This window comes from Rhincodon typus, unplaced genomic scaffold, assembly GCF_021869965.1.
Source record: "Rhincodon typus isolate 14 unplaced genomic scaffold, sRhiTyp1.1 hic_rhity00001156, whole genome shotgun sequence".
Lineage (NCBI taxonomy): Eukaryota > Metazoa > Chordata > Chondrichthyes > Orectolobiformes > Rhincodontidae > Rhincodon > Rhincodon typus.
Genome location: NW_025966794.1, coordinates 6,695 through 17,697, shown reverse-complemented (window position 1 = coordinate 17,697; position 11,003 = coordinate 6,695). Strand labels below are relative to the sequence as shown.

The following is an 11,003-nucleotide window of genomic DNA, read 5'->3' as shown; positions in this document are numbered from 1 at the left end:
GGTATCAATGTGGATTTCACAAGCTTCAAAATCTCCCCTCCCCCACCGCATCCCAAAACCAGTCCAGCTCGTCCCCGCCTCCCTAACCTGTTCTTCCTCCCACCTCAAGCCGTACCCCCATCTCCTACCAACTAACCTCATCCCGCCCCCTTGACCTGTCCGTCCTTCCTGGACTGACCTATCCCCTTCCTAACTCCCCACCTACACTCACCTTTACTGGCTCCATCCCCGCCTCTTCGACCTGTTTGTTTCCTCTCCACCTGTCCTCTCCTCTATCCATCTTCTATCCGCCTCCCACTCTCTCCCTATTTATTTCAGAACCCCCTTTTCTGATGAAGGGTCTCGGCCCGAAACGTCAGCCTTTCTGCTCCTATGATGCTGCTTGGCCTGCTGTGTTCATCCAGCCCTGCACCTTGTTGTCTTGGATTCTCCAGAATCTGCAGTTCCTACTATCTCTGATTTACAACATGTCCTGGTTTTTTTTTCTGAAAGGTTGGCCTTCTTGAAACACTGGAATCCTTGTGGTGATTCTGGGTGATAGGTGAGGGATTAAAGATTCTGTCGACATTGTAAATTAAGTCAAAGTTAGGATAGTGCATAGTTTGGATATACCTCCACAGCAATTATTGGTCTTACCTCAGAATATGACTTTGCCGAAGTAATATTTGTAACTTCGTATATACGGCAGCCACTGGATACAGACACCTGTTCAGCGTACTAGTTGAATAAGTTGGCCTACTTTGAATGATGCAAAGCATCTTCAGGGCAGCTGGGTTGCAGATCAAGTGGAGAATGTGCATCACTGCTGGTGACAATGGATAGATTTTGAGGATCAGTAGCCAGGGCACTCGTGCTGTGTTGGTATAATTGGTCCAGTTTGATTGTCTCCATGTTGGTGACAGCCACACTTCCCTTTGCACTTTTACACAAACATTGTGTAGAACAGTGATTGCCTTGCTACTGATGGAAATGGCAGTCCATTCTTTTGCTCGGAATAGTTGTTGTCTGGTGCTTTTGTAATGTGAATGTTACCTGCAGTTGCCAGCCAAATCCTGAATATTGTTCAGATCTTCTTATGGTGTGTCACGGTTGTGCTATATGTGAAGGAATTGTGAATGGGGGTGGTGGATGGGGGTAAGGGCACTTCCTTGAAAACTGCTGTTGGGATGCCTGCTATAATATTGGACTGTTGACCATCTTGACCATCATCTTATTGTGTTGAGTTAGAGTCCGGTGCTGGAGGTCTTTTCCATCGTTCAGTCAGTTTTTAGCTGGCTCATTGTCCAACCTTGCCATATTTTGCCTTGATGTTGGTTAATATTAACTGTTGTTGCATCTTCTGTAGTGTTTTGGTTATTGGTGAGTAGTTTTTTGCATAGACATGGCACCTTTTCTGAATTTACATTGAAAGCCATTTTAATTTAGCTCAATCACATAACAAAGAAATGGGTCATATATGTCTGTTTCCACTTTACCCTAAATTGTTTTATCTTTTGTTTTTAGGTTATGAGAGAACCACAAACAAAACGTTCAAGAGGTTTTGGGTTTGTCACTTACTCTTCTGTGTCGGAGGTGGATGCTGCAATGTCTGCACGGCCACACAAAGTTGATGGTCGTGTTGTAGAACCAAAAAGAGCAGTGTCAAGAGAGGTAAGTTGTAATTTATAGGAGTTCATATGATCTTCAAAAATGAAGAACAGCACTAACTTACGATTTTGTTTGCAGGATTCTACAAAACCTGGTGCCCATTTAACAGTGAAAAAAATATTTGTTGGCGGTATCAAAGAAGATACTGAAGAATATCATCTGAGAGATTATTTTGAGAAGTATGGCAAGATTGAAAATATTGAAGTTATGACTGATCGTGGAAGTGGAAAAAAACGAGGGTTTGCCTTTGTCACATTTGATGATCATGACTCTGTCGACAAAATTGTCGGTGAGTGGCTTATTCTTTGCAGTAGTGTCAACAAACTAACCAGGACAGAAACAAGGTAAATCCAGAGTGATTTGGTATCCCAACTTTCTGTCCTTGGACTTAGTTGCATGGTCTTTTGTCCACAATACCACATTCAATCTACTGTGTTTGAACATATAAAAAGCATGTACAGACAGTGGCCCTGAAAATGCTTTGCTTGTGATGCTAACTGTACATATTTGCAGTAGATCTGCTTGAGTTTGAGGGCACTTAGCAAAATAACCCTTACACCCTCTGCTCATATGTAATCTGAATATGATCCTGTCATTGTTCGCATCAGTCCTCAAATAAGATCTAGGAATTTACATCTTTAACCAGTGCAGCATGTTATTATTTGGCTAGAAGCTGCTGTTGGAATTTGCATCCCTACTTTTGCATGGCACAGGTGGACTACTTGGCACAACTCTGAACCATCAATGTTATGCTAGGCTTAATCTGCAAAACAGTAGTTTAGGGAGTCCAGGCATCAGCCATTGTATTTGATGGAACAGCAAACATACTTTTTTTTTTCTTTTTAATCATCAGTTCAGAGATGCAATTGTTCACCTGTGGAGCAGGTGGTACTTAAATGCGGGCCTCTTGGCTCAGGACTCTGGGTACTAGGACTGTGCCTCGAGACCCCCACCAAAAATTCTTTTTTTTTAATACATATTATGTAGTTATCTTCATCATAGATGATATTAGACATCTTTGGGACGGGTGGGACTTGAATCCAGACCTCTCGACTCAAGAACACCTAAAAAGGTTCTGTGTTCTGCTAGTTTTGCATTATCAAATGCAATTGTTTTCAATTGAGTGGAATTTTATTTGGGTGTTTATTTTCTAATCTACCTGTTAAGAGATGTTAACACTTCTGCAACAAATGGAATTTGGACCTGAATCTTCTGGTCCAGCGTTCCAGACACTACCAGTGTGCCACAAGAGCCTCAAGAAAATTCTTACTCTGACCTAATGTTAACTAGTTTTAGTTGCTTCCTTTAGGAAGACCAGATTGCTCTCAATAGGGTTTCTGATCCAGTTGTGTGATTTTGATTTATTATTGTCACACGTACCTAGGTACAGTGAAAAGTTTTGCATGCAATACAGGCAAATCATACCATTCAAAGTGCATTAGGGTAATAGAACCAGAGTGAGGAATACAATGCTGCAGAGAAGGCACACAGTGAGATCATCATTAAGTTTAAAATTTGAAGTGTAATGACAGCAGGGAAGAAGCTGTACTTAAATCTGTTGGTACGTGTATTTAAGCTTTTGTGTCTCTGCCCGATGGAAAAGGTTGAAAGAGGTTATAACTGGAGTGGGAGGAGTCTTTGGTTATATTGGCTCCCTTCCGGAGCCAGTGGGAAGTATGGATGGAAAGTTAGCTTGTGTAACGGACTGGGCTGTGTTCACAACTCTGTAGTTGCTTACAGTTCTGGGCAGAGTAGTTACCATAAGAAGCTGTGCATCTATTTTAAAAATTAGTAAGAGTCTTTAGAGACATGCCCAGTTTCCTTAGCCACCTTTAAAAACTAGAGCTGTTATTGTGTGTTTTGACTGTCCCATCAATGTGACCGGTTGGATTGTTAGTGATCATCTCTTTGAAACTTGATGCTCTTGACTGTCTCCATATTAGCATCAATGTAGATGGACGTGCCCTCCACCTTGCTTCCTGAAGTCAATGACCAGCTGTTTCATTTTGCTGACAGTGAGGAAGAGATTTGCTATCTTTACACCACACCAATAAGCATTCCGTCTCTTTCCTGTATTATGTCTTGTCATTGTTTGAGGTTCAGCCTGCAGTGGTAGTGTCAGCTGTGAACTTGTGAATGGAGTTCGAATGAAATTTGGCAACGCAGTTGAGTGTATAGGGAGTATAGTAAAAGACTGAGTATGCAGCTTTGCGAGGGGTCAGTGTTGAGGATTATCGTGGAGGTGTTGTTGCCTTCTCACTGATTGCAGTCTGTAGGCCAAGAAGTCGAGGATCCAGTTGCAGAGGGTAGAACAGAGACCTTGGTGTAGAAGTCTTCCAGTGGCCTAAATTGAAACTGTTCTATGCATCTTCAGTTACATGAATTTTGTTGTGATTCGACAGATGGGGCAAAATAAATCTAATTTAGTAGTAATAAAATTTCTCTTGAAGTTCAAGTTTTTACATTTTCCACTTCCTTTTCCTGTTTCAAGTTTAAGTTTTTAATTCTCAGAAAAGTCCAATTCCGTAGATGTTTTCAAAAGGCAGTTAGCTGCAATAAGAGATTTATTTGGACGATTCTTCCAAGAGCTGGTACAAGGACACTGGATTGACTGAACCACTGCTGTGATAAAAGGTTCTATGTCATGATTCTTTGAGCTGGGTAGTGTCACTTTTTTAAACTTGCAGTGACATTTTAGAAAACTAATGAAACTGATCTTCTTGTTTCTAGTTCAAAAATATCACACCGTGAATGGACACAACTGTGAAGTGAGAAAAGCGCTTTCACGACAGGAGATGCAGGGGATTGGATCTGGCCAAAGAGGTAATTGGAGAGGTTAGGATGGTTGGAGTAAAGGAAAGAAAGCAATTTAACATTAACTTAATTATTTACATTCTCTTTCTCCTTTCTAAGGACGCGGTAGTTCTGGAGGTGGCAATAGCCCTGGCCATTATATGGGCCGTGGTGGTGGTAATTTTGGAGGTGGAAATGGGGGAGGCAATTTCAACCGTGGAGGAAATTTCAGTGGAAGAGGTATGCCAGCTTAGACTTTTCAAAATCCCGTAGAGAAAATTCTAAATTTATCATCCAGTATTTCTATTCAGACTTTTAAAATGAACTTTATCAAATAATTTTCAGGGTTATCAAAATAGCTCAACATATGAGTGATTCCTTTAACCTGGTATGAATCACTTGTATATATTAATTTGTGTGCAATTCTTGAGTCCCAAATGTATAATCTTGGGTGACTGGGCCAGGATGAAGATGTAGTAGATTGTGAGTATATTGTCTTCAGCTTTCTTTTTTTTCTCCCCCCACCTCCGTAGGAATGGGAAATTTTGGAGGTGGCCGCGATGATTATGGAGGGAGTGGTGGTGGTGGCTATAATGGGTTTGGTGATGGTAAGTCATGGTTTGAGATATCAATATTTTTGCTGCACTAATCCTCCACTGGATATTTGCATTTGTCAACTTTCTCTGATTGTGATTGGTTAATTTTATATTTGAGAAATTTTGACTTTGCAACTTTGAAACTTTTCTTATTAACCAGTGTAATGTATCTGTTTAATAGCTTTTAATTGACAAATTGAGTTTGCATTTTTAAGAATTTTTTGAATTTTTTAAACCCTAAATAAGTTCAGAATATTAAGGTGCCTTTTAAAACTAATTAATGATGACTTTAATCACTGCAGTCACCAATGTCCATTCCATTCCATTGCATTGCATTTTATTGCGAATGAGTTTTGCTTCTCGCTACTTTAGCATGGAAATGGTCTTGGTAGGGTGGGAAAATCACAAGAGAAAGTAGTGACCTCTACTCATAAAATCCTGTCAGTGTGGGGCTTATGTTTTTGAAAAATCTTGCAAGTGCTGAACCTACTTCATATTGGAAGTCAGTGGTCAGGTTCCAACCATCCAAAATTTAAATACGTACAGTGGAAGATGAATGACCGTACAAACAATATTCTTAATGCACATTGAGGTTTCCTACTGGAAAATTTCTTTTAACAAAATACTATATACGGTTTGTCAAACTTCATTATTATAAAGCTTTCCTGCAGCAGAGTGGCAACTACTATCAACTCGCATGCAAACACTCCAGTAAGTATCATAATGCATGTGTGCCATCTACTTCATAGTCCAGGGGATACATCGCAGTATGTGATTGGCATCTTTCATATCTTAGTTTGGCTTACATTCATGTAGATGCTTTTCCTCCTTCCATATTTCTTACTAGTTTTTTTGATGGCAGGTAAGCATATTTGCGAATGAAGTGACTTCACTGTAATTTAAGTTATGAAACCTACACTAGATGAGTGTGAAATCTTTATAAAAACAGAATAAGCAAAATAAAAACATTTGAATTTCACTTAATTGTAATAAGTTGAAGATTAATGTAGTTACACCTATGCTTAAAAACATTTTGCATTTCGTGACTTTATTTTCCAGCTGTACTAATCGGTTTGAAGAACAAGAAGAAAGTGTAATTTTTTAAATTATGATATACTTTACATTGACGTAGCATTCTTTAAGTCTCAAATTAGCTTCTACCACCCCCGCCAAAATTTCCCGGAAGTCGAACATTTATAGGTTCGAGATCGACGATTTAAAAGTATTAGTGTACTATGATGCAAAAAAACTAACATTGTGATTTTAGTCAGGATGGACTGAGCACCAAAATGGGTGAGGGAAAATTGGCGAAATTGTAATAAAAGTCACTTGGATGACTAATTTACTGCTTGAAAAGGGTAGTCATAGCCTGGGCAGGATTCATCAGACCAACACTTGGGTAAAAGATTGGTGTAGGAGATCTGGGTAAAGAAACATATCAATTCTTGGGTTTTTAATACAAGTACCTACTAATGTTCTTCAGGTGGCAATTTTGGAGGTGGCCAAGGTTACTGTGGTAGAGGAGGAGGAGGAGGATATGGCGGTGGTGGCCCAGGTTTTGGCAACCAAGGTGGTGGTGGAGGTGGAGGAGGATATGGTGGTGGTGGTGGCTACGACAACTACAATGAAGGTGGAAACTTTGGAGGTAAGATTTTGACTACTGATGATTAATGAATAAGATGTACAAAAGCAGCGAGTTAAACTGTGGCCTGTTACTTTTAGGGCATTTTGGTGGTGGCGGTGGCGGTGGGAACTACAATGATTTTGGAAACTATCCTAACCAATCGTCAAATTACGGACCCATGAAGAATAGCAATTATGGTCGGAACTCTGGTCCTTATGGCGGTGAGCACTTTTACTGTATGTAAAAAGGCCCCTTGATGGAAATTTGCATTCAAGGCATTTGTATTACATTGGTCATATCACAATCTATAGTCAGCAGGTTGTGACCTATACAAAAATAAAGTTTGTGTTGCAGTTAAGTAACCTGGGAGTTTTGATGAAGGTTAAAACTAGAGGGATTGGGCTCGTAGCAAGACATGTAGTTTGATTTTTAGCCTTTTGTGGCATGTATGAATTATACTGTAGGGTGGTATGAAATTTCTTCTATCTAATCTGTAAGGGAGCACTCTTTAAAACCGTGTACCTTCTTTAGATCACTAGTGAATATATTATTCCCTAGATCTGTTCCAAATTATGCCTGTTTGGGGAAAAACCTGGGTAAACGTGCTGATTGGAAATCTCTATTCCAAAAATAAGACTTTGTTTTAACTCCTGCAAGTTAAAATTTACTATTAGTCACCATAAGGCTTTCATTTTCTTTTAGGTGGTTATGGATCTGGTGGTGGTGGTGGAAGTGGAGGAGGTAGCGGTGGTTATGGCAGAAGATACTGACCACATTTGCTGAAAGGTAAGCTTCAACACCAATTGCATGAAAATGTAGTAACTACAATTTACAGTACAATAAATAACTCTTGTCCTGTATCATTCAACAGGCAACAGTTCTTAGCAGGAGAGGATGAGCCAGGAGTTGTCAGGAAAGCTGCAGGTTACTTTGAGACAGAATATCGACCAAGTTCATATTAAAGGCTACCCACAGGAAGAGCGATGGTCCAGTAGTCAGAAAAGTCACTGCAGCATTAACATAAAATCACTTCTTGTTCAGGACTGTTTCCAGTAGAGAGATTGCAAAAAGTGCAGTTGTTTGTTGCAATGTAGTTGCTGTTAGATGTACATTCCTGAGATTTTTTTTAAATACTATGTTCTAGTAATGTCTTTATTTTCCTCATTACCATAGCTGTTGAGCCATGTAATTTGTGGTGGTAGAATTGGGAATAAAAAGGATGAGAACTTTTTAACTAAATGATTTGTGTAGTAAGTTTTTCTCCATTCTTAATCCAGAAAGATATTCTATTTACTTTTTAGGCTTCTCAACACGCTGGAGCTTACGGGAAGTCCAAAAGCTAAATTGACATGTTAGGTCTGCCAAACTCGAGTTCTAAGGAAGAATAACTTAAGTTGATGTGGTGCAACAGAATAGGTCTTTACATTTTAAAATCCTTTTAGGTGCACCTGATTAGTTACTGATGTTTGAGTACAGCATGTTATTTTTTTGAATTAGATTAGTAAATATGAAATAATTCCTCCTTGAGTCAAACCGGTGGGGAAAGTGCACATCAGAAAATATGCAAGCACTTCTGAATTGAGATTCAGTTGTCCGATTTACGTTTGAAATTTTCCTTCTGTTGTCTTCTAACTGAATTTGGAATCAAGAACCATGTGTGTACATCATTATTGATTGCCAGTGTCTGTATGATCTATACTTCAAAACTGGAGCTATTTCTCAAATATGGATAGAAATGTGTCCTTTGGTTAAGAGTCACCATAAATGTAAAATTTACATGATTTTGTAGGAAATGGCTGAATTGGCTCATGTTATGCTGTCACCAGATTTGCATGTTTATTCTTGTAACAAATTGAAACGACCTGACTGATATGATTATCTCTTCATTCTAACTTGATGTTTCGTAGCATAAGTGACATAATTTGCTTACAAAATCTTTTGCTTATTTTTGAATGTAAATGGTTAAAGTATTTCCATATTCAGTTACAGGAAGTGTTTTGGGGCCCCTCAAACCAGATTATTGATTCCTTTCTGCAGTTTTGTATGGCAATTAGGATTGTGTACAATAACACAAGGTATTGGTATTACATTTTTTTAATATAGTTATCAACTTTTTTTAGAAAGCAGTGTTTTCTTAATGTCAGACCAATTCTGATGATATTGGTGAACTGCAATTTCCAGTGCATAAAATGGTCCTGTGTTGTTCATTTTAGTGGAAACTGTCACTACTTTGAAGTTAAAAACATAAAACCTGGCAGTATTTTGAGTGGATGAATGTGAGGAGTACCTTAGTGGCTATCTGGAGAATAACAGAAGTCACAATCTAAAACGCTATCACTAGCTGAAGCTTTTCAAACTTAATGTACGCATATACATCAAATCTTTTTAACAACTAATAGAATTGCATGCTTTGCAACAATATGTAAGACTAAATTTGCAAATCACTTTAGAATTAGATTTGCATGGTATATAGATCACTTCTATAAGTTACAAAAATCAAGGTATTATAAGAGGACAATGAAAAGGCTATGAATATCTGCAGTGGAGCTACATTAGAACAGTGAATCATGGAGATCCACTAAGACAGGACTACTACAGCATTTGGACAAGTCAGCATAATTAAAGAATGGCAAGGCAGGAGCAAGAGCCACATCATCGAGAGGAAGGAAAAACAGGAAATGCTGTGCTGTTAGGAATCTTCGTTATCTAAGGCTAGCTTTGCCTTGAATGACAGCTGAAGTATGGAAGAGAGTCTAGCAAGAGCCTACAACCTATGGAACCAACTCAGCCATAGCTACTAGAAGGGCCATCAGGGCAGACTAAGCACTTGTAATAAGACTAGCAGTCAAACGTGAAAGAAAAGTGCTGAGTGTAGGTAAGGTTTGACTTTTATCATCCTTGCATTTAATGAAAAGAGAAATTCATTCTCTTGGATCAAGTCAAGAGAATAACTAATCTGCTTAATTTACAGATTGGATAAGAAGTCGTCTTCCACTTTAACTGTGGCAAGTTGCATACTACGTTAATGCTCAATTTCTGGAATGGTAAGATTGAGAAAGATGTATGCATCATAACTTTAATTTTCTTCCCATGATTGTAACTTCAAGCTATCAGTTTTGTTCTTCAATTATGCAGAGTAACAACACAGTGCCAATGCATAATTTATAACAAAATTGAAATTGTCCATTGGCTACATCTCATTCCAGACAGATGTAGTCCGAAGAGAACCATGACATGGTAAATCCAGTTTTACTTCCTCTCAACATGTGAAACAATGGTATTTGAAGTTCATTGTCACACCATACATAAATGGGGAGTGGGAGCAAAGGTTAGATCTTTTGTTGGTAAAATTCCCTGGATATTTAACTTGGTTATTACTACAGTGATTTTTTTTTTAAGTTTTTAATAAATTTTTACATAACTGGCCTTTGTTTATCCCACTGCAAAGTATCCAAAGCTTTCACTGAATGTAGCGTTAAACTTCAATTCCAGAACTATTTAATGGAATTTGTTCATGTGTATGAACTAAAATGTTGCTAAATTCAACCTGTTGTAGATATGGTCTCCGAAAATATTGAATTTGATAACTAAAATTGAAATGTTTTATTGAACAATTAATTTGCTTTCTTGGATTTTTGTCTCAACTAACTATATTTGCATACTTTTTTCCTAGCTTCCATGTTGAAAGATTACAGCCATACTTTCTGTCTTGGTATAACAATCATAAACTAATTACTTTTTCATATTACTGCAACAGAATGACTAAACATTGAAGCAACAGGGGACACTAATTTTTTGCAAATGGAAATAAATATTTAATAAATTCAGCCTGAATGTCGTCAACTATTTTGTGCAATATTCTTCCATGAAACATTTTGTTTTAGTTGTATGGGGGCAGTAGCATTGTGATAATGGCTATTGGACCATTAATCCAGAGGTTAATTAGTTCAATCCTATTGTGACAGTTGGATGAATTTAAATTCAATTAATTAAATATGCAATAAAACCTCATGAAACTGGATTGGGGTTTTAAAAAAAAATCTGTTTGGCTATCCTGCTTACAGGGAGGAAGTCTCTTCTTACCCAGTCTGACCTGCATGTGACATACTTGCACATTATTAGCTGGTGCTGTAGTATCCATTTGTGTTGATGTATTATGATTATATCTGTCATCACTAAGCCTCTGCACTGTTCTAGTGATGGTGGATGAGCAGCACAAGCAGTTCGCTCATAATTCCCAACTTTTTCTGTTAATTCCAAGTTGTCAATTAAAATTTTATCTTTTCATTGGTTGTAGAGAGAGCATGAGTTGGCTCTGTCGAGCTTTTTAGCACCATAAATTA

At 38.2% G+C, this 11,003-nt stretch overlaps 1 protein-coding gene across 6 annotated transcripts; it reads left to right on the top strand.

The window, feature by feature from the left end:
* The first annotated feature begins 1,491 nt into the window (after nucleotides 1–1,491).
* LOC109910770 (heterogeneous nuclear ribonucleoprotein A3) lies at nucleotides 1,492–10,498 on the top strand. Of its 6 annotated transcripts, XR_007261245.1 has the most exons (10): nucleotides 1,500–1,650; nucleotides 1,726–1,936; nucleotides 4,378–4,470; nucleotides 4,561–4,680; nucleotides 4,974–5,048; nucleotides 6,520–6,681; nucleotides 6,759–6,881; nucleotides 7,363–7,446; nucleotides 9,632–9,704; nucleotides 10,334–10,498. XR_007261245.1 is itself a non-coding variant. In XM_048592401.1 (9 exons), the coding sequence occupies exons 1-8, from the start codon at nucleotides 1,507–1,509 to the stop codon at nucleotides 7,428–7,430; spliced, it is 996 nt and encodes a 331-aa protein (XP_048448358.1). In that variant the 5' UTR covers nucleotides 1,492–1,506; the 3' UTR covers nucleotides 7,431–7,446; nucleotides 7,532–7,899. The 6 variants fall into 6 exon arrangements, 4 of the variants coding, with proteins under 4 accessions (XP_048448358.1, XP_048448355.1, XP_048448357.1 ...); XM_048592401.1 differs by lacking the exons at nucleotides 9,632–9,704; nucleotides 10,334–10,498 and adding an exon at nucleotides 7,532–7,899 and having other exon boundaries at nucleotides 1,492–1,650; XR_007261246.1 differs by lacking the exon at nucleotides 6,520–6,681.
* Nucleotides 10,499–11,003: the final 505 nt, after the last annotated feature.

Coding starts and splice junctions, on each gene's coding strand:
- LOC109910770 (XM_048592398.1), top strand. CDS start 1,507: ATGAGAGAACCACAAACAAAACGTTCAAGAGGTTTTGGGTTTGTCACT. Junction 1,651..1,725: donor AAAGAGCAGTGTCAAGAGAG/GTAAGTTGTAAT, acceptor TTTTGTTTGCAG/GATTCTACAAAACCTGGTGC. Junction 5,049..6,519: donor CTATAATGGGTTTGGTGATG/GTAAGTCATGGT, acceptor AATGTTCTTCAG/GTGGCAATTTTGGAGGTGGC.